This window comes from Pteronotus mesoamericanus, unplaced genomic scaffold (assembly GCF_021234165.1).
Source record: "Pteronotus mesoamericanus isolate MK-2021 breed Mesoamerican mustached bat unplaced genomic scaffold, CSHL_Meso_final contig_90, whole genome shotgun sequence".
NCBI classification, from domain to species: Eukaryota; Metazoa; Chordata; class Mammalia; order Chiroptera; family Mormoopidae; genus Pteronotus; species Pteronotus mesoamericanus.
The window spans coordinates 17185625-17209509 of record NW_026555277.1 but is presented as its reverse complement, the minus strand read 5'-3'; the positions used below and the strand labels follow the sequence as shown (position 1 = coordinate 17209509).

The following is a 23885-nucleotide window of genomic DNA, read 5'->3' as shown; positions in this document are numbered from 1 at the left end:
AATCACCCCTTTGTCCAGCATATCCCTGCTGTATAGACTCCCCACTCATTAATCACTTGGTAGCCTTCTTGGTTATCAGATGGATTATCACAGTGAGAAAGAGACAGAGGACCTGTGCACATTACTTTTATTACAATATATTGTTGTAATTGTTCTATTATTAGTTATTAATTTCTTACTGTCCCTAATTTAAAAATTAGATTTTATCATAGGTATGTTTGTATAGGGAAAACACTGTACATATAAAGTTCAGCACTACCTATGGTTTCAGGCACCAACGGAGGGCCTGGAACAAAACCCCCACAGATAAGGAGGAACTAGTGTACCCCTCTTCCAGGACTGATGCAGGTCTATAGTCCTCAAATGCTTTCCACTTTTACTTGCCAGTGAGATTGGGGGAATTCGAAACCCACTAGAAGCAAACATGCACTGGGCCCCTCCCCTTCCCTGGCTGCTCCCAGTCCCTTCCTGGCCAATGTTCCTCAAGGGCCAAGGCCTAGGACAGTGTCCCCATGCACCTTGCCCCTGAGCAAGACCATCACTGAATCATCTCTACTGATTCCTGCCTTCCTTCCTGCACCGAGCCCTCCCCTTGCACTTCTGGCTCCTTCGTTCCCTCCTTGGGAATCCTGTGGGGGCACAAGGCTACATAGTCCTTGGTCTCCCTTCTGCGCAGGGGAAGCCCTTCCCTTGCCCCATGTTTCCCTGAGGGACCTCCACTCCCAGAAGTAAATATCTCCAAGAATATCCTTTTACTCCCTTCACACACTCCTGACCGAGGGAGAAAAGTGATCAGTGATATGGAAAGAAAAGACAGGAAAAAGAAGAAAGAAAAAGCAGTGCCACGCTCACTCATTTCCCATCACCCTGACCCTCCAGGGCTTTCCTCTGCCCGAGGCCAGTGGGAGCGCCTGGGCCAGGGAGGCCATGGGGAATCCGTGATGCGTCAGCCCGTAAGCTAGCAGGGGGCAGGATGGGGTAAACAGTGGGAAGCCAGAATGAAATGGCACTTCCCAACTGGGTCTGAATCCAGCTTTATCAACAAAAATCCTGATATTTGAACTCTACCTCTCTACTTCTTGTATGTATTCTCTCTCATGAGGTAGGGAAGGGAGTAATGGGGTTAATTTACTGGCCCCACGAAAAGAACAGCCAAATTATTGATCTTCTCAAGAAGTTTGGTGTATTTTTCATTAACATATATAACTTAAAGAAGACCTAATGAGGAAAACATAAGTGCTCCATTATTCCATCATCTGCATTGTTCTTTTGAAAAAAAAAAAAAAGAGTAATGAACATACACGAGGTCAAAAAACGTTAAAAATAAAGGTCAAAAACAAAAAAGGTATGAACCATTAAAATCTCCCTTTCCTCGTCTCCAGTAGTCTCTCCTCTTTCTCCCCCAAACTGTCAACAAGTGCTTATATATCCTTTTATTTGGAATGTTATGCGTACTGGCCTATATAATAGACATTGGTATTCCTTGTATTTTCTCACTTAAACAAAAGATAATTGACTTTTCATTCTAACAGTTGAGAAGCCTCAGGTACAAAGAGACTGGTGTGAGGGAGGCCTGGATTCCTCCTTTCCCCTCCTTTTCTCCCTGCCCACGGTTCCTGTTGTCCTACAAGGGCTTCACCCCGCCTTTCTAAAAGGTCCCTCCGACCACACCCACTGCACCTCCTCAGACCAAGTGCCTGGACAGGAACTGAGTCCTCCAGTAGCTATATCCGATGTTGCCCCTGGGTCACGCTGGATGAAGGGTATAGGGGACTCTATGTTTTATTTTGGCAACTCACTGTGAGTCTATAATTATTTCAAAATAAAAGGTGTTTTCAAAACGAAGTAAGTTAGTGCTGGGTGGGAAGAGCCACCGTGGAGGAACCCTAAAGTGAGAGGAGGAGGAGTAACGATGATGATGAAGCTCATGCTGAAGGCCAGTACCAGCCCTGGCTCCTGCCATTTCCGCGGTGTCTGCTGGCCAGGACTATAGTAGCATCAGCCAGTTCTTGAAATGGTTTAGGATGGGTTAGAGTTTCTTTAAAGAACAAAACAATGTTTTCCAGTAAAACTATTTGTTATGAACTTGGAAATGTTACCACTTGATCCCAAACATTTCATGGTGGTCGGCTTTCTTAGTTGTTGAGTGAGTCTCTATCCTCTTTTTAAAAATCAAAACTGAACCTTCAAAGTACATAAATATTTAATTTTGCAAAGAAAGGTATGGCTCTCCAGATGGGGAGTCCGTCCAATTCATGATCTCAAGCATTTTATGGCCGAACTTTCCCTGCAAATCACATCGATGGCAAAAACCCAGCTGCATACTCAAGCGTTTTGTCACATGCCTGACCCCAGAATCAAATTTCTCATGAAGGAGGTTGAGCCAAAGGTATGTCCCAACAAATCTCTACAGAAGTGGGTCACAAAGCTGACATTCCAGTCCCCCTCCATCTCTTCTCCCCCCTTGGAAGTCTGGAGCCAGGGCGAACTGCAAACTGCGAGCTTCAGGGACCCCATCCAACTCCGCCTAGAGTGAGGGGAGAGCTGCGCCTGAGTTTTAATCCAGGCAGACAGAGTGAAAGAGAGAGGCCGAGCCTCTCAGACCACACGGAAGGGGGGCCCGCTCCCCGGGGCCATCCTAGATGCAAGCTTTCACTTCAAAGGAATGCATGAAGGCAGAGCTCTTCAACCCGTAAAAACAGAGATGGGCTAAAACCCTGTTGGGCCTCGCAGACACAGAGATCCTGGTGCGCCCTCATTTCTCTGAGTGCTCCAGGTGAGGCAGGATGAGAGTGGACCTTTGGACCAAACACCCTGGGCTCCCAAATCCTTGTCAATATGGCACCTGTCTTCAGCAGCACGGAGAGCTGAGGGTCCTCAGTTGAAGGGTTCACGGGGCCTGACCTACACAGTCAGTGCAGTCCTCCCGTCAGAAAGACCAACCTCCTTATCTAGTTACCTGCTCTCAGGGTTGTCCTGGGATGAGGTAAGAGTCCACGTCCCAGAAGGCACAGGCTGGGCCTCCCTGGAAGGCAGGTTGGCAGGTCCAGGTAAGTCTAGGACTTCCTTATCAAGGTAAGTCCCCATCTTCTTATCATTTAACAACATGTGACAGTACATTGTTAATGAGTCATTTTAGCCACAAACACTTCCACTTCCAGAAGCAAACTGTCCCAGGGTTCTCACTTCTACATAAAACGCAGACTTCCTTTATATTTGAGGACCAACACACACACACACACACACACACACAATGTACACAATTGTGTCATGATTGTGGTAAAATATTTTAATTTTTAAAAATGTATCTAAAAATTAATTAAGCCAAATATAATAAATATCTTTAGTCTGAAGTTTTGAGAGACTTCATACTATAGACTAATTTTACTTTCTTAAAATTTATTTAAAAGCTAACACATGCCCACATACAAAGAGAAATCAGAAAGTTTTATGTCCCCCACATTTAGACAACCAGTAGGAAAGTTTTTTTTTTTCCAGTTCCATGAGTAAGGCACAAGTAACAGTTCCTCTTTAACAATAAGAAGCTAAGACATTTCTCCTCAGAAAACTGAATAGAAATCATGAGGAAGAACGCCAACAAGAAGCACTAGTTTAAGGTTAGAAACAAACCCCGCCCCCCTCAGCATAGAAAACAGTAACACTGTATAGCATGTGACAGTTTACAAAGCACTTTCACATCCATATGTCATTTGGTTATAACAATGCTATTATTATAATCCCCACATTGCAAATGGGAAAATGCAGTCTAGCAATTTGCCCTGGTTTATATTTACTAAATCAGGGCTAAATTCCAGGTTTTCTTATGCAAACCCCTAGAATCTAGTACCATGCCCGTATTTCCCTGACTTCATTTTCACTCCACCTTTATTCATTTTTACCAAATAAACATTTCATCAGCACAATCATTTCCCTATCGTTTTTATACGTAATTGCCTCACTAAGGCATTGTGTATTAAGGCTGCGTATTTTTAAAATACTTTCCCTGTAAATGTTCATCAATCATATAATTAAAAAATAACAAAACCAAAATAATATTAACTTTTAGCTGATGTTTACCTGTCCAAAGCTCTGGGTCTGAGACAGATCTGTTCCCTCTTCATTAGAAAACAAAAGAAAGAAAAGAAGATGGAGAAGGAGGAGGAAGAGGAGAAGGAAAGACTATGAAGCCTTAGGTGCCAAAGACATACTCCCACGAAGCTGAGTCTTTCTCCTCGAATTCATCAGAAGATTGGGGTGGGGGAAAACGGCAAAGGGAGTCATCCTGCCTCCCAAGGAGATTCTGATGTGATTTAACTCTGTGCTGATGAAAAATGCGACGGGGGCACCCGTGAAGGGGCATCACCTGGAGCCGTGCTGCACCCGACCCTGTGTCAACGTGCAAGTGCATTTAAAACATTGGAAAGCAGCCCCCAGTTCTAGAAGGCCCAAGACTGGATAGCAATTAAATAATGATCTCAAAAGCTCAGGCAGGTGATCTACAAATTGAGGAGGGACTGCCATGAGATGTCAAGTGGTCCTCAAATTCTAGTATTTGTAAAATCCTAGTCTCTGGAAATAAATAGGAGATCATGGATGTAAAAGCAGGAGAAAAAAGAAGGCAGGCACATCTTGGGTAGGAAGGCAAATGCTTTCCATTCTGCTTCTTTTTCACAGGAAAACTATGCAAGTCCACATAGTATCTGCCTTTCTTTCCAGTGCCTTCCTTCCTTTCTCCTTGGCTTCTTCCCCTCCTTCCTTTCTAGAAGTATTTTTTGAGAAACATTTTAATAGTAGCTTGCTCATATAGTAAGATAAACAGTTACTAGTTCTAAAAATAATTTACACACACACACACAAGGTAATGACCTGGACCTTTACTTAGCACACAAAAGTATTTAAAAAGAAAAAAAGTAATTGCAGATTGGAGAAAACAAAAAGGAATACTCAACAGCAAGTAATTCAAAGGAACAGCTTTTTTAGCAGGAAAAGAATGACCCTGAAATGTACCATTTGGTCAACCTAAATGATGTCCTGAGTAATATAAGGTAGCCAATAAAAAAGAATAAATTTTTTTTTAAACATCCCCTAATGTAGAATAGCATCCTGAAAGCATTAGAAAATGAAGGCCAAGTGTCTTGCTGGCAGTATTTGAGGGCCGAGGGTAGGAAGAAAGCAAATTACTTGAGCCTCAGGGAAGTACTTTATTATAATGCCCTGGAGTTCCTCACACAAAAAGCATCATTTCCTCAGTGAAACAAGTCATATAAAATCCAGCTCCACAAAAAATAAGTAGTGAAAGTAGTTAATGGAATTCTATACCACATGCCCCCACGTCAGATTCGGAAACCTCAGAGCTGGTTACTGGTTTTCCTTCCACAAAAAGGAGTTTTTCTCACAGCTGACCAGTTGGGTCTCTGGAAATGACAAAAGAAACTATGACACTAGCAGCCACTTGTTAATGAGGACTGTCTGACCAAAAAAACTTTTTGTTTGTCCTTGTCCCATTTGTTCTCACTTAGACCAAGAAGAGGCTGTATGCTCAGGAAACTTAGAGTCAGTTTCCAAATTGGAAAATGTTGCAAATACCAACCAATAAGGAATGAACATGCTCTGGAGCAACTGCGCAGCCCAGGCGGGGAGAGGGGTAAACCAGATGGTCTCTTCCATCCCATATTTCGATGCTCTACAACAGAGCCTGGATGACTAGGGGAAACCGAGCTGCAGTTTGCAGGCCGCTTTATAAAATAAAGTCCCAAACAAAGACATTCAACAAGGCTCAGAAATCTAAAGAGGGGTGAACACGGATTCTGGGTGAGAGTAGAGAGCAAGCCAGCTGGAGGCCGCGATGGAGAGATAAAGGTTGTCCCCAAGTCACAGCAGTGTGAGGGAGGGGCCTGAGAGAGCTTCCAGTCGCAAGTCCAAATGCGTGCTCACCAGACCAGAGAGCAGATGTGAAGCGAGGTGGAAATAGTGGGGACAAGGTTAACTGAAGAGTGCCTGATCTGTCTAAAAGCATTCAAGTGAAAAAGAAAATTGAACCATGTATGCTAGCCAAATAAAGCACCTCTTCGAGCCATTTCAGCCTAGGTGCTTCCTGTTTGTATCTCCGATCGCCATAACCATTTTACCTCTACCCGACAATATCCGCATGAGGACCCTGAGGACCAGAGAAGTCGCATCTTTTGATGATAAGCAGAGTCAAAGGCTAGGGTTACCTTACACAGAGATGATGTTAAATAGAAAAACATTAAACATTAGGTAAAAATCCTCTGTCCAGATGTACTAAACTCACATGGTTTATTCTTTCAGAGAACAAATGGAATTATCATCTAGTTAAACACAAAGCTACTGAGAACTGGGGGAAGATCTATGTAAGGAGAGGTTGTGCAAAACCAACCAACAAACAAAAAATTTAGTCATAGAGTCAGATATCCAATTTTTCAAAAACTATAGTTCAATCTGTAGTTAAATTTGTCATAACCGCCCTGAGTAAGATATGGCAAATGGAGCTCCTGGTTTCCATTTTGCAGACAGAAAAAGTGAGATACTTAGAGCCCACTTCTTGTTTTTAAAAATGAATTTTTTTTTAAGTAAAAAGTCCAGGGTTCCTTTTAGGTACTGTTAAATGAGCAAGGTTAAAAAAAAAACAAAAAAAAAAACCCAACTTTCTATTTTTTGGTATTGGTTAATGCATTTTTTTTTTTAAGTGGATAAGCTTAAGACGTTTTTTAGTGAAATTTCACAGAGGAAAAAATCTCACTGTGATCTACTAAGTGGTGTGAAATCTTCCCAGGAAACCCTTGAAGTGGGGAGAGGGTGGAGAACACTCTCCCTCGGGACAGCCGGAAGTGGACTAGACCAAGAACTAGACCAAGAACTGAAAACATTCTGTCAGGGAACCCCCCCCCACCCGCCCGCCAGTGGGGCTCGCCTCCCATGGTTTCTAAGTATCTAAGAAAACACAAACACACACTCCTCCTAGGAAAGAGGGAATGCAGCCCGCACACAGGGCTGGCATATCTGAAATAAATCTCTCCATAGGTGCTGGGCTAGCCCTTTACCATGAGGAAATGATCTTTGAGTTTTATTGCAGCATATGCATGATTCTTCCCCCTCCCCCATAAAACTCCCAACACGAACAACCACATCGAATTATTGCTTTTCAGAGGCCAATTCAAAAACGCCCTACTTTATCACGGAAAGAATATTCCTTGTGTGTGTGAGTGCTTCCATTATGTCTTATTTGAAGGGGGAAAATGAAATAAAAATCCTATCTGAGATATTTATAGATCTCATAAAACCTCCTTCACTCTCATAAGCTGCTGTAAGCTCAGTCATCAGGTAAGGCAGAAATGGCAGGTGTAGTAACCAGCACTGTATTATGTTATATGTGCCTAATTCTGGCTCTTAAAAATAATAACAGTATACTGGAAAAACTTTAGAAAAGTAAGTCATAACTAAAACTGGAGAGAAAGGAAAGGGAATGGGTTGGACATTTGCATGAACAGACTAAGCAAATTCCAAGGATGTCAAAACTAGCGCCAATTTCTACGGGTAATGGGTATTGCTAGACTTTCTCCAGTTCGAAGTACAAGTGACTTCACGAGAGCTTCTCCTGTGGACGAGTGAAGGAATGCCATGCCCAACGCTCAGCACACTCCCTTACCCAGCCTCCTGTTGTTCACCTTCTCTTGGATGCTCCCAGATCACCGGGATCGGGATCTCGGAGGGGCAAGTGATACTATTTAGAAACAGAGCACTGAGGGGAGGAAGACCAGCTGAAAACGGGGGAGGAAAGGGCATGTGGGGAGTGGATGCTATGGACCAGACACAGGACCAGAGAGCTAATGTGTGGGCATTATTAACTCCATTCCACAGGTGACGGAACGAGACTCAAAGATGTTATGTGGCTTTCTCGAGGTTCCAGATCTGCCTTATTTCAAAGCCTCCAAGGTATCTGCCTACTGAAAACACTGTGACTTTAAGGAAATTCAGCATAGTCTCGTTTGTTTGTTTTTTTTTAATAGATGAGAAATCCAAGGCCTAGAAATCCAAGACCAGAGAGCTGTTCAAATCCCTACAGGCCCACCGGTTGCCAGGCCATGACCTTGGGCTTCTGCCTTGGCGCCTCCTACCTAACTAGGAGAGTATAAATGTAAAAACTCTGAGTATTGAGCTGACTGCCTGGGTTTGGATCCAGGCTCGACCACTTCCAAGTTGTGTGACTTTAGGCAAGCCATTTAATATCTCTAACCTCAATGTTTCCATGTGTAAAGTGGAGATAAACAGAATATGTAACACACAGGGCAGCTGTAAGGATTGAAGGAAATACTGAATATAAGGTGTTCAAAAAATAGTACCTCTGGGAAGTATCTGATATACCTATTGTGGCCATTATTATGATGCTTATTATGAGGATAGAAAGATTAGCCCAGTGGAAAGAGGAAAGTATGTTCCACCACTGGTTTTGCAAGTCAAATTGGCTTTGTAGCCACATTACAACAACTTGCTAAGTCTTCCTCTGCCCCAATTTTCTCACTTCTGAAAGGGAATTTCTGTGACCTGCCTGCTCCTTAGTACAGAAGGAATGTGCCAATGATGAGATTGTGAGCAAAACCCCCTACACCCCTGAAAACAAAAGCTCAATATAGATGTTTGCTAGACTTTCACAAGCAAACAAGAGAAATCGTCTCCTGGTCCATATTAAAGAAAGCGAATAGCTTAATACAGATGGGCAAATGCCCAGGTAAGAGCTGAACAAACCCTTGGAATGCAGGAGTGAAGCAAGCTACTCAAGCTGGCATTGAACAGCACCTCAGGTAGCTCCCAGGACAATCGGCTCTGCCTTGGGGCCTGCTCACAGAAGTCACCCTTCACCATCATCAGCAGGAACTATGCTCTGTTAGCAGGGTCTAACAGTGACCAAATGAACCAACAACAAAAGCTCAAAAGGTAGAAGTAGGAGGAATCTATTTCCACTCCTTTGTACGCTGAGCAAATTTGCTGCCTTTCCAAAAATAAGAGCCGACGCTATGACCACTCCATTGGATCCCTGCTCACATGGCTCTGGAAGGTGAGGGTGAGCGTGGGGTCGGGAGCAGGAGCAGACAGGCACTACCTTCCCGAGCCATTGCTGCCCGGCTAATTGCCGTTTTCACAGCTGGACTGAGCTTTCCGAAAGGCATCCTCACACCCTAAGCTCTGAGCTCCTCTCATGATGTTCTTTCTTGCCAACCATACCCCCATCAAAGACAGTTTATAGATGAAAGGATGTAACTATAGTACATACATTTTGGCAAACATTGCAGTTTTAAATAGAGGCATTTCTAAGGCCTCTTTGTGAAAATCACCACATGCCCACGGTCATTACCACAAGAGCTAAGCCTTCTACGGACGGGGAGGCGGCCTCCTTGCCTGAATGTCCTCAGCGGCAATTCTTCCAGCTTGTTTTTATTCCTCTTCCTAGAAGCATGGGTCCTTTGAAATTCCTTATAAATAGAGTCTACTTCCAAACAGCAAGGTCAGTAACAGACAGGGAGAGCTACTACTTAATGCCTATCTCGCATCAACCAACACATGTTCATGCACGCATCCATCCCTTTAAACCACAGCGCAGGCTGAGGTCAGTGGAAAATCATGGTCGAGGGCTTTCCGAGAAGGAATTATTTGAAGCACAGCATGGCTGGAGTTTAATGCTCAATACCACAAAGGTACCAGAAATGGAATTTGACCAGGTTAAGCAAACCTCTAGTGGGTCATACTAACTGTGAGCCAAATGGGGCCACATTAGACACTTCAGGGTGAGGGAAAGCAAAACAAAAAGGATGAAATAACATTTTGGGCAGTCACTACTAACCAGTGAGCTCGATGAACTACATCCACCAGCACTGTCCTGCTTTATTATAAACCTCTGTTACACTTAGATTCAAGCTATACAAGAAATGAACTATTTCCACAAATGGAGCAGGCACCTACAACTCTGATATATCTAATATTACACTTATAAGCCTTGGTGGCATATTGGAATCACCTAGAAGCTTTAAAAACCACTGTTGGCTATCCATTCTACCCAAATGGATACTGATTTAACTGGCCTGGCGTGCACCCACAGTTGACAAACCACTGCTACAGACATAGGCAAATCTTAAGTCAAGTGATAATCCTTAAATATCCATGGAATGCCTAGCACAAGGCTTCTTAAAAACCTGCAGGGTTCTATACCAAAGGTTTATGATCAATATTAAAACTGAGACATCAAGTCTGCTCTGGATCATACAACCCAACTAGAAAAATAAGAAAACAGGGTAAAAAAAAGAAAAAAAAAAAAAGGAAAGCTGTATTACAAGACTAAACTGAAAAGCATCATGAGGAAGTAAAAAGTTCTACACAAGAATGTAGTAATAGTAGCAATTATTATTGGCCGAGGAAGGGGCGGGGGGAGTTTCCTGGAAGATGTGGCAACCACGTTAAATGATGGGCAGGATCTGGACAAAGAGAATCCGAGGGAAAGAGGGAGGAAGAAGGAAAAGGCTCACAGAAATGACACAAATAAAGACAGAAGCAGGAAAAGCACAGTCATCCATTTGGGTGGCCCCTGCTACACACGAAAGGGCACACGTATAAACCATTCTCTAAACCTAGTCTTGGAACAGCTTGACTCTTAGAAGTCGGGTCTCATCCTCAGTGTAATGGGGCACCACTCACAACCTGAAGCCACGGTAATGGAAGCAGAAAGTCAGTCCAGGGGAGGTGACAGGGGCTGCCTTCAGGCAACGGCAGAAGGAGCGGAAAGCTGAAGGCCTTGAAATATGGGAAGAACCAAATCAATAGGATTTTTCAACTGATTCGATTCAAGGGAAAGAGGAGCTGAAGATGACTGAAGCTTCAAACCCTGGATCACAGGAAGAAAGCTCATGTCAATGAGAGAAATCAGAAAGCCAGGAAAGGAAGGGAAAAGTTGATCCGTTTAAGCTTTGTAACATATTCAGCTGAGGGGATCATGGGACAACTCGAAAACCTGTCGTGTTGTCCATGCTGCGTGGGCCTGAAACTCAGGAAAATACCTGGAGTCAGAGATGTAGATTACAGCTTTGAGGAAATCAAGGAGCCTCCATTTGGGATAGGAATTTCCATTTCAGAGATCTTAGTGGTGAAACAGTTTCTAACAAAGAATTTTCACCATCATAACCACCAGAGATTGGGTAGAGAAGGGCAAAAATGCACTGGGCCAAGGAGTGTTGAGCAACCCTGTTTCTCCTTTCCTCACTAGGGACATTGTGAACATTAGACCTGCTTCATGCTCCAACCCCAAAAAGGACTTTTTAAAAATCTCATAGAAGCTGACTTTTCTTCCCAACTGGTTATCACAACATTCAGTATTTTCTGTTTAAATTTGTAAAACAGTACAACCTCACTGCCCATCCAATCCTCTCGAGAAATTTAAAAACACTTCCAAAAAGAGTTTTCTGAATTGGCACAGGATTGTTGTTCCAGTTTCATGCAGGCCCGTTGCTGGGAAGGTGTCAGAGACAAAGCCATGTCTCACTTGATGCCTTCTACACAAAACCCCAGTTCCATCATCCACCCAACTCTCCGCCGTGTTCTCTCTATGCCCCTCCTTTAACTCCTCCTCCATCTGTTATTATTTCAGCAACAGTACATTTTTTAAATAAGACTCAAGTTGTAATTGGGGACTTTTGTTGTTTTGTTTTCAAGGCAGTGTACATTTTCCAGGTTACCACACATTATTAAAAGTGGACAAGGGATTAAGTTACATAATAAGCCTTCTTCGAGATATTCACTTAAGGGCTCAGACAATTTCAAAATTCCATACACTAGTACTGTCCAAAGTCTGAGGGAGTTTCTTGCCTCCCTTTAAGAGGAGAGAGAGAGGAAGAGGAGGAGAAGTGACTCAAAGTATATTCAGGGCAGGGTGATGAAAAGCAAGTGAACTGATCTGGGTGTCCAGAAGAGTCCGGGGCCCACTGGTGGCCACACCTGAGTGAGCTTGGAGGGCTGACTATCTCACCTGGCTTTAACAATCGCTTGGGAAAAGCCTAGTGTTTTGGAGTTGAGGAAAGCAAGACCCTTTCAGGATGTGAAATTCTAAGAGTCTCTGCTCCTAGCTTTGGTGCAAGGCCTGGGGCCTGACTTTCAATGTGACCCTCAGGAAATGTCAATAAACCCATATTCAGAAATAGATATTGCGTATGGCTGGACATTAATTATTTTAATTACCTCTAATCATTTCCGAATGACACAGACATGGATGCTGTTTCCTGGCCATTATGGACAGACGTGTATTCACACTGTATACTCATTTGTCCTAAAAGGGCCCCTGGCCCCCCGGCGTGCCATTAGCTAAAAGCACAACAGGACTTAGTAAAATTCAAGCATGTTTTATAAACATGGTGATAACAATGTGGGTAAATACAGACAGGCACAGTTAAGTGTTCAAATACTCAGAGAACTTAAAATTTCTTTTTTTTTTGGCAATTGTATTCTAATTTTGTATTGCTTAATTTTGAACATGCTCACTCTCCCCTACTGGAGTCAAGCTCATCCAAGGCAGAATCTGGATCCAATTCAAATTTGCATCACCCAAACAGTATTTTGCACATAACTAGAATCAAGAAATGAGGTATTTTTCAGTGAAATATTTTCCATATTTTAATATAAACAAAGATAATCCCATAAGGTGTGACTGGGTGCATCTACCGGCTCAATCAGGAATGGCTTCACTATGAAATCAGAAGTCACATCTCAAGCAGGCCGATCTTGGGCCCATTTTCCAAGGCCCCTGCTGCTCCGCTGTAACGTGTACACATCACACATGGGGCAGACAAGGCAACGGGAGCTGTGCTAAGGAAGACTGCAAAAGACACGTTACACTTAGCAGAACGAAGTTCCCAGGGTCGCACCAAACACCACGTGAGGGAAACAAAAGGGACTTAAGGCAATAAAAACAATTACCCAAATCAGCAGCAGAAAATAAAGGCAAAGTAGGGAGAGGAGCAAGATGATGGTCGGTCTCAGGTAAAAGCAGGTCCTATTAGCGGCAATAGTTTGTTTATTTCGGGGACTCTTGCACTAAATTGAATAGACGTTTTCTTATGCGGATGTTCTAAGATAACACATAATGTAACAGGGCAGAGGAGTGTTTCTTGTCGGCGTTACCTGTGACATTAATGTCAGATACTGTATTGTGTTCAGTGAGTTTAACAGCATTAGTGGTTGTAGAGTTTCTTAATCACTGTATTTGGTAAGATTTGGCAATATGAGTTAAAATGTTTCCACCTGTTTATGCATAGCAAGTGCTTGACTGATTTGGGAAAGCACAGGGACTTATTTGTAGAGATTAAATCTCCACCCCTCAGCCTTCCGGGTACCACGCAGGTTTAGTTGGGGAGCTGTCCTAAACTTTCAGCAAAGCCCAATTCCTGCACACATGCTGACAGAACTGAGTGAACTGGAATCACAGAGGCGGTTTCTGCATCTGCCAGTCTTGGGGTCCAGCAAAGGCAATAAAAGCCCCTTGCATGCTACTACAAACTGCAAAGATAGGGGGCACCTGCTAACGCTTGTGGTCTGCTGCCCTACCAAAATGAGCCAGTGGGACTGGCCAGAGCAAACTGCATTCTTCTTTTCCCAGGAGGCGCACAGTGATTAAAGAAGATTGCAATGCCTTCTTGTACTCAAAATTTAAAATACCGGAGTTCTCTGAAGGGAGAAGTATCTGAAGATTTATAAAAGAATGGCCACTAAAAGCCCCATTAGGACCCTCTCTAAACTCTTCCCATTTAAGTGGAGAGGCAAATAGCCCCCACTGGCATTTATATTTAGAACGGGCTGGGAGGGAGCAAGAGCCCACATCTGAAGGCTGAAGGTCTCTGACATACCCATACGTAACTCACTTCAGGGTAAGCCTGTCACAGTGCATCTTCTGCTCTGCCCTTTAAATGGATTGGACCCCAACGTCACATTCTCCTCAGGGTAAGAAGTGGGGGTGGGAGTTTCATGGAGAACAAAGAAGTCACCACTTCCTTTATATCCCCCCCCCCACCCCACGAAGGACAGACATAGTAAAAATATCTGCATTGTAACATTTAAAATACCAAACTGCAAACAGGTAGACTGAACGATGTTTGGGAACCCCTACACCTACACAAAGATGTGTCTATTAAAAAGGACATGGAAATGAATCTTAAAGAAAGGCTAAGTATGTGATTGATTGCATTCACATGTGCTTTCATTTGTAAAGCTACATTTTATGTAGTGATTATATGCTCATACACAAAAATCTGGGTAACAGTTCTCATTTTTTTTTCATCTACCAAGACACTGTTTCAAAAAAAAAAACAAAACAGACTTATGGTAACTGAAGAGCACACAAATCACATTTGTGTAAAAAAAAAAAAAAGCACCAGCTATTTTATCCTTTCAGTGTGGTTAGCAAGGCTCCTTTGTGTCTACAAATTTCCCTGGGTGGTGCTGTTGCCAAGAAATTCTAATTCATGACAAGGGTTTCTGCGAATTGGGGAAAGAGGCAAACCTGCGGATGCAGGGACCCTCCAGTTTGCTTTGTCTTTCTGGCTGAGGCAGCACCTGGCTGCTCAGGCCTATAGAAGGCAGTGTGCAAAGGCAAGATCACCATATAGAGGGAGAAGCAATGCAGCTCGTGGGTCCAATCCCATCCCCTGTACCATGAGGCTGTTCTTGGAAGGCAACCATTTTTGTAGGCTGTCCCCTAGAGATGCCTCATTCTGAAGGCCTGTAAAAGTGTTTCAGGGTGCTTGCAACCAAGATGAAATTGCAGTGTTATGGGGACGTTTTAGTTCTTACAGTAGCCAAGTATGCCATTAGTTTAAAACAATGGGGAAATGGGGGAGGAGGGAGGAATGTTCTATGATTTATTTATTTGTTTCCAGTAGCAGTGGAAAATTTTCTCTGAGCAAAAGGAAGGCCTGAAACTGACCCCATCTGCCAATTATGAATCAGCATTAACAACAAACGTAATTCCGTAAGAGTTTTCAAGTAAATATGCCATGCCACGAAATGGCATGAAGCAGAGCTAAATGCGAACGAGACTTAGAACATCATTACTTGACCTGCACTTATGAAATAAGCAAGCTGGGTATAAAGAATATATCCAAATTCTAAGCCTTTGTAGCTCCCTGAAGGAAAACAACCGACTATATTTTATCAAATCCTTTTTATTTTTAAAGTCAACAGTGGGCCCAGAAAAATCATGATTTCTATTGGCAACAAAACTCACGAACGGCTCTCCCTTTATCCATCACCAAGTGGTACCCTACGAGCTGCTCCAGGTTCTGTCATCCCTTTGACTTTTTCCTACTTTTGCTCAGACAGCTCTTGGAAAATTTTCTTGCAAGTTTCCAAAGAGGTTAAGGCTGGGAGCTGTAAGACTTGTGCATCAGCTGAATTCCATGAAATAATAAGACCACATAAGCACAGTGTAGTTTACAGTTGTATGGCAGGCAGGGATGATGCCACTTGGGCCGAGCGCGTAAGTATGCAGTCAGAGCCCCGGAATAGAGCAGTTAAAGCAGGGTGTCCATCTGGGTTTTACAATTATACCAGCAACGATTTTCAGAGTTGGACCTGCAGGTGGACAAGGCATCATTGCTTGAAACCTCAATGTCAAAACATGACCCTGTGACAGGAGAGCCATCACAGGGTCACTGATTATTAAGCAGGACAGTTATTCCAAACCATACGTTTAAAATATAATCCCCAAATTGTTCGTCCTCAGTTTTCAAACGCCCAGAGGTTCTTGGGTTTATCATCCAAGCTGCTCTTTCTGTACAAACAAAATCAGATTATTGGAATCTCTGTATTTCGCTCACGTCCTCAAGACCAGGTACACTGTTCACTTTGAGAAGAACATCTAATAATTGCTCCTTATTTGACCTCTAAAATCTGATTACTCCAGAGCATGAAGAAACTTCCTCCTGCCTGGGGTTCTTTGTAGCAACATTCTTGAGCCATTTTGAGTAAAGGAGTCTCAACATTTCACCATCTGATGGTTGATTTGGAACCAACAGTTGCATATAACCATCCCCCCTTCTGACACTCAGAAAGGGGAAGGGGGGCAGGGAGAGGGAGAAAGGGAGACATAGAGGTTGGGGGTTTTGTCATCAGAATGAACTTAAGAGTCAGACTGACCTCTTTACAGAGCAGTTGTGACTAGAGTCCAGAGCAGAAAGCCGCTCTGAGTGATGTTATTTAGGAGTGCTTCCTCACAAGTTACGCTGTGGCACGGACTATGTGCTCGCCTCTGACACAGCCTGGCAAAGGGTTTTACCATGACAGCAGTTGGCGGTTGGAGAGGGTTAAGGCAAGACAAGGGGGGGTGGGGGAGGGCGCTGAAAATTCCTTTGCCTGCCGATAGAATCTATGAAAGAGGTTCCTTAAAGGGGCTGGACGGAGGAGGGAGGGAGGAGAGAGGGTAAGGAAAAGCTGAGAAGGCTTGTGAGGAAACAATAGATCTAATTCGTCCCCTAATTATCAAACCAATGATGTTTCTTTACAGATCTAGATTTTCTCCTGCATGATATAAACTGATTTAAAAAAAGAAAAAGAAAAGAAAAAAAAGCAGGTTTTCTCTGGAGAGGCCTTTCCCCAAAGCAGGCTTTACTACTGTGAAAACTTGAACCAAAACAAAGTTGTGTGATTCATCAGGACGGAACGTTGTAACAAATAAAGCCAACTTTCCTCCCTCCAACACTGCTTTAGCAGTTAGTCACAAACAAGAGCTGCCTTAGGCAGGCTGACTAAATCAACAGATTCCCTTCCTAACCTGTCTAGACAGTTGTTAATACCCAACCATTTGACACCAGTGGGCTGACAGTGTGAAATGACAGCTATTTCAGAAAATGAAACTCTGGCATTTCAGTTCAATTAGCGAGTGAAATAAAAAGAAGGAGATGCAGTGAGACCCTTCATAAAAATAGTAGTGTTAAGGGTGGGAAAAGGATGCATTGAAGAAATGACTTACGCTAAAAAAAAGTGCTAATTCTGTGCATTTAGAGAGACAAAGTCAAGGATATCTACCAGCATCCTTGGGCAGGAATGCACACGTGGACACACAGACAACAGAGGCCAATACCTGAAGGAAAACTGGCAGCCTCCAATCAAGGGACAGCAGCAACTAGTAACAATGGTACAGAGGATCAGCTTTGCCACTTGGCTAGTTGTTCCCAAACCCAAACCTCACTTGCTAAAGCAGAAACTGTTACATCCCAGCCTCAAGCTGGCAAATCCCGCTTCGGATCCTGGCAGAGGGAAATCAGCCGTTCATTAGCCATAACGAGCTGCTGTCACTGAGCGGAGAAGTTACCAGAGCAGCCACACACCAAGCCTCTGTAGCCCTCCCCAAGGGCAACTGGATTTCTCCAAGATGGACTGTGCGAGTTCACACTTCCAATGTGTAAATCCAGACCGTTTTCTTGGACTTTCCTTGGTGCACATTGTAGAATTTTCAAAGAATACCTATATCCGCCCCCCCCCCACCTCCCACACACCATCTTTTCTGCAGAATGTCCCCTCAGCAGCTCCTAATCCTTGCTGAGAAAACCACTGTTTCCACAGCAGACCTCTAGCACTTTTCACTGATCGGCACTTTATTCCACTTCACAAAGCCCAGTGAACTTGTCACCAGCCCCACTTCGCCCTCACTGGGACGCCTAGCCAACTTGGCATTGGTGCCCTTCAGCATCCTAAGGAGTTTCTTAACTAGTCCTCTAAGACAAAGTCAGAGGCATAGAAGCACACGCTGTCCTTTGTCGGAGGCTGTGATAATTGGAAAGGGACCCCAAACAAAAAAAAGGCGGGGGGAACAAGGACACACATAGAAGGTGTTTTCTTCCTGGAGGCATTGCACTGGGGAAACCTACAATGCATGGTCAGCGTTACATAGATACATCTTCCCGTCCTTCTCCCGATAGCCTTGAGTATCTTTTGTCACTGGGCTCCTCTCGCTGCTGCCCACCTTCTAATCTCAAAATCAAGTTCCTATTCTTTACTGACACTCGCCCCCACCTCACAATCTGACGGTTGTCAGTACCAGTTGAAAGAGATGAGCCTGATTTAAGGTATCAAGTAGGAAGAGCCAGCGCATGTAGGGGCGCGGTATCCTGTCAGCCACAGCTCTCGCAAAACCCCAAACCACCTTCCCTCTCGGCTCCTCCAAACCCCAGAAGTTAGGCAGGTCTCTGCTGGGGGACAGTGAGCCCGACAACGTGGGCGCAAGGATGTGTGTTGGTGACTGAAACGCAGGCAGCTCGACCGGCTGCTCAGCTCGACACACTACGGGGTTAGAGGGTGGGTGGAGAGGTATAGCGCAGATGACTGTTTCCGAAAACATTTTAAACAACAAACAGCCAAAAAGAGGGGAAAAAAAATAAAACAAACCAAAAAATTCAAACCCAAAGCCCACACCAACGCAGCCCCTGCGTCTCCGCCGCCACCACACGATTTACACAAGTAATTTAAATCATTCACCTGCTGCCAGGTCTCCTCCAGGGATGGCAAAGCTGAGAAGTAGCCGGTGTCGTGGACAAGTTGTAGCTCCTGGAATATACTATAACTAGCCAACACGTCCATGCTGCTGCTGCCGGGCAAAACGGGAGGAGAAACCCTCCCCCGAACACAGTTGGGTCTGTTTGTTTGTCAGTCTGTCTGGCTCACCCCCCAAGAAGGCAGACATCCAGTGGCCCTTTTGTTTTGTTTTGTTTCAGTCAACTAAAAAGGAAAAAAAAATCAATGCAGGAGAGAGGGCGAGAGAAGGTGAGAGAGAAAAGACTAGGGTGGATGGAGAGAGGCATCCAGCGTGTACAGTGCAGACGGCTGCCAGGAAAAGGGGACTTCTCCACGGGAGTAACAATTCCCTTCCAGGGCTCTAATCACTCCAGCTCGTGGATCAGTAAGGGGGATGCAAACTCACTGACACGAAGCTGCCATCTATTTCTGCAGCGCTGTTCGCTCCTAATGCAATCTTTGCTCTTTATTTTGGGAGGTTGCATTTTTTTTTTTTTTCTCGCGATCGCTTCTCTCCCCACCCCCCCTTCCCTTCCCTCCCCACCCCCACCCCATCCTTGCTAGTTTGTAGTCTCTCCCCCCCCCCCTTTTTCTCCTCCTCCTGCTCTTCCCCCTCCCCAAACTCCCTCCCACCGCCCGGCTCTCCGCGCAGCCGTGGGATCTCGGAGGAGGGCGTCCATTAGGCCGCGTGTGACCATGTAAGGTAAACAGGAGGCTCATGAAGTCACTGAGAACCAATGGGTAGCGCAAAACGGGGTCCGAGGCGGGGCTTGTCCCTGGCGGCGAGCGCGGATTGGTGCACTGAGGATCTCCCTGCTGCCTTACAAGGCGGTGCGAAGCGAGCTATTTTTAGAGGGCTATATAAGGGGGCTGAGGCTGTCGCTCCGCCGTCTGGGAGCGCGAGCGCTAGGCACGGGGAGGGCCGAGGTGGCACTCACGCCGGCAGCCGGGAAGCCTGGGCGGCCAGACTCGGGCCGAACACCGGCCTCCGATCCTCGCCTTGGTGCCTGCGCCCTTCGGAGGGGAGGGGGTCGCGTGTCGCCGTTACGGCGTGAACGCTGCCGGTCAGGAGGTGCAAGTCCAGAATGCGGGGTTAGGATGCCTCCTGCAGGAGAAGCGGGGCAGTAGACCGGCGAAGCCGTGGACGGGGAGGGAATGACACTTCCCACTCCACCTGGGTCCTCAGAATGGGGGCCTGCGGAACCGCGAGGGAGAGGCCGTGCCAGGGAGATCCTCACTTACTAAAAAGTAAACTGAAAAAAGAAAAGGCATCAAAAGCCCCCTCAAAAATTCCCCCAGAGCCTACCAGGGCGCAGGGCTCGAACGCCAGGAGAGGAAGCGCTACACAATGGCACAGAACAAAGGGGAGCGGCGCGAAGAGCGGCTCGGCCCGCCCCGGGCGCGCTGCGCGCGGCCCCGCCCCGCGAGCGCCAGGGTTCCCGCAGCCGCTGCAGCCTGCCAGCCCTTTCCTTCTGACCCCCAGCGCGGGGCTGGGGGGGTGTCCGATACCCAGTTAGAATTGATGGAGGGGACATATCTCTCGAGTGTATTAAAAAGAATAGAGAGGCCCTGGGTAGACGTGGGGCGCAGGCGGGAACCGTCAGCTTTCTAGGGGATTTCAACGTTAGCCTGACTCTCCTTATAGGTTCGAGAGAGGTGTCAGTCGGGAGGTGGAACCGTATCGTATTCTGGAACTAGCATACAAAGATGTATAGTGATCCGACTATCTCTTAGTTGAAAACCCTGCACAGAGCTCGTTTTTTAGGGTTGACCAGTTGTTTTCTTGACCTTAAATGGTTAGTGTAGTTCAAGCTTCCCCCAAACAGACTGTGAGCTGAACTTCCACTTTTGGAATGAATGCAGAATTCGTTACTTATTCAGAGATGAGACGCTAAATTCTTCTCCTAGTGGAAGAAGCACATCCACCTTAATGGCCCTTCTCAGCTTTCCTTCCTTCTGACTATGTGGGACTTCCATATAAATTTGAAAGATTCTGCTCTCTAGAACGAGCAGAATTTGAAATCAAGTATTTGCTGAGGGATATTAACCAGGAATTACTGGGATTGAGGAGGATGTAGTTTATTTAATTTTTTGATATCTGGAATTCTGTTGATCAGATGTATAGCATCCATTGTATAATTGTGCATTGATTGTAGTATTTGCACGGTATGTGCAAGTACCTTCATATATTTAGTATTATGTATACATAGATGTGGTTCTAAGAGATAAATGGTATAAAAAAATTAAAAGTCATACACGATTAAGTCATACACGATAGCACATACGTGTGTTAGCACCAGTGTGAGAGGCCAGCTCCGCCTCTGGAAGACCTGTCGGGCCTTTCCAAGACATAGAAAACCACTTAGAACCACCTCATCCCTATTAATGCATTAACTTGATCCTTATGGTCATTGGTACTGCCACTTATTAGCTGTGTCACTGTGAGCAGCTTACTAGCTCAGACCCTCTGCTTACCGATCGCAGAAATAGGAATAGTGGTATCTACCTTGCCTAGTTGTTATGAAGAGTCAAACTAGTGTTTGTAACTCATGTAGTGCTATAGTCTCTAGTGCTCTTAAGTGACTGCCAAATGTTAGCCATTGTTATCTCCTGGCTTTAGTTACATAAACGATATCTGAAGGAGTGGGACCCATGGAGGTACAGACCCAGAGTCTTGGAGAAGGAGGGGAGGTAGAAGCCCCTTGCCAATCTGTAATAAGGTCTCCCCTCCTCACGCCGCCCACCATGCTGTTCCTTTTGTGTGTGGGGATGGGGAGGAGGCCATTGAGAAGCACTGGAGCAGAAGCCAAGTTCATGGGGAGGTGATAGGGGAAGGAGAGGAACTCAGATATAGGAAGCTCCAGCGGCAAAAGACCAAAGCCTATAACTTGATGTTTAAAATTCAAGTGAACTTAATTTTTGTTTCTTGAGTTACAATGTTATCATTTTTTAACAAATCATGACATACCTGTTAATTTGTGAACTTGAAGATTTTACAAATAATAGTTAATATTTATTAAGTACTTTCAATGTGCTGGGTTGTATGGGCATGTGAACATTTTCTATGTAAAGTCTCATTTCATCCTCGTAACAACCCTGAGGTAGGTATTTTTATTATCTCCAACTTTATGGATGAAGATACCATGGCTTAGAAATATTATTTTGGTCTATCAAGGTCACACAACTAAGAAGCAGTTGCTCAGGGATTCAAATTTGGAAGCATGTGACTTTTGAGATTGTGCTCTGCATGGGGCTCCCTGTGTGGTAAAAGACAGAGTTTCTTGCTTTTAAGTCAAGATTTGTTTATAAAAATCGCTTGGATGTGGAGAAGGGGGGCTTCCATTGAGGTTTTCCTCCATGTAAATATTAGCCATCTAACTTCCAGAAGAACTCAACCAAAATTTTACAATGTAAATCCTGAAAACCTCATTATGACTTTTTTCAAAACTTTACGGAATATTTTAGAATTCATTCCAAGAGATTTATGCAACAAGGCACTCCTAAAGGTACATTTTCAATATTAGTCATATTTAGATACTTTTAGGTGCCCATTGTAAAACACATGCAAAGACTCTGAATGAACAAATTAATCAGCAAATCAAGATCACAAGGGAATTTTGGCAGCTAAACAAACCAAAAATAAACAGCACTGCTGTAACTACTGCATATTGAATGCCCTCTCTGTACATGGCATTTTACGCATGTTTGCATCTGACCTTCACCACAGTCTTGTGAGGGAGCTATTATTGCTCCTTTTTCACAAATGAAGATACCAAAGTTCAGAGAGGGCACATAATTTGCTCATTAACATATGTCTGTTAAATGGCAGAAGCAGATTCAAATGTAAGTCTTATTCCAAGTTCACTCCAAAGTTTGTGTCCTCTACACGAATTGCCTTTGGAAACACTAATATTACTTTTTTTACTGTTGGTCAAGTATGGTTGTCCCCATTTCTCCCGGTTACTCTCCCCTGTCCTACCCTCCCCCACTTCCCACAGTAGATCGTCCCCCCACCTTGTCTTTGTCCACGGGCCAAATATATGTTCCCGGCCCCCTCCCCTTCTTTCCCGGTTATCTCCCTCTCCCTGGTGGCTGCTGTCAGTTTGTTCTTTATTTCTATGTCTCTGGTTCTATTTTGCTCACTTGTTTGTTTTGTTGATTAGGTTCCAAACACTAATATTACTTTTAATAATACCACCCTTTGGAAGTGATCCTATAGGAAACACCTAAGAGTAAACAAGTTACCACCCTCCAAAAATTAAGAAATGAGGATATTTTATGAACAAAAGAGTAAAAATTTAATATGTAAATAGACACCATCCAGGCGTCAGTTGCTACTAGAAAACTTCTGCTTCATTAGTACAGGAAGTCCTTATTAGCACTGGTAAATCCTTAAAGTAAAGCTACTTAAAACAGGAACCAAATTTCAGAGCAATTAGTGAAATAAAAGGTTTGCTGGGGGCTTTCTTTAAAAAAATAAAACTCAACATTATTAAAATATATTTATTCTATCCTATATTGATCAAAATTTATGTTGTAATGACAGCTATTGCCTAATATAGCATGAATAAGTAATAAGTGAAGGATATTATTGTTGGCTTATTTTTTTCTACAAAATGTGAAGCACCACATAACATGCTTTATTTCATATTTAACTTTTACACCATATTCAAAAAGAGGGTCATTTTGTAAAAATATCTGAGGGTTTCATAGTTTTCCCAAGGGTTTCAATTAATTCTTTGATATTCAAAATATTCTGTTCTTCTCTTCTTAAGCATCAGTGTACTCATCAGCTCTGTTGACTTTACCTTCATTTGTTTGTTTAACTCTATAGATCCTCATTTGCCGGTTGCTTTACCAACTTCACTTTCCCTGACATCATGAAACCTTAAACCTTTTGCAAAATTTGCAATTTTACTTTGCAATGGAATCATTGTATCTGCATTGTATCAAAAATGCTTACCATCATGGGGGGTTGAGGAAGAGAATCCAGAGGTTTAAAAGAGATGTTTGAATGGGGGACTAAATTACAAGTGGTCATATCATTAATAAATACTTTCATGAAGTAATGACTTATTTGCCTTCACAATCTTAACTATAGTAGAAGATTGTGAACTTGGGGAACCTGCTTTGACTATCTCATAGAAAACAAGTGTCAGAGAGGGGGATGTTGGCAAACCAGTCCGTGAGCGACAAGATTTGAATCTGGAAGCAAATGTACGTGGCGTACATATACTGACATATATTCATGCATACAACCAGAGAGCTGTTTTATGATTGAAGGGAAAGGTGGCAGCTTTATCAGGGGTGTGATGTCCTGCATAAAA

The 23885-nt window shown here is 44.0% G+C and overlaps 1 protein-coding gene across 3 annotated transcripts in view; it reads right to left on the bottom strand.

The window, feature by feature from the left end:
- Nucleotides 1-19055, bottom strand: part of KLF7 (KLF transcription factor 7) — an 86341-nt gene extending 67286 nt beyond the window's left edge. For all 3 annotated transcript variants that reach the window (XM_054585756.1, XM_054585757.1, XM_054585758.1), the window contains exon 1: nucleotides 18523-19055. In XM_054585756.1, coding sequence (XP_054441731.1) covers nucleotides 18523-18624 — 102 coding nt within the window. In that variant the 5' untranslated portion in view covers nucleotides 18625-19055. The remainder of the gene's footprint in view (nucleotides 1-18522) is intronic.
- Nucleotides 19056-23885: the final 4830 nt, after the last annotated feature.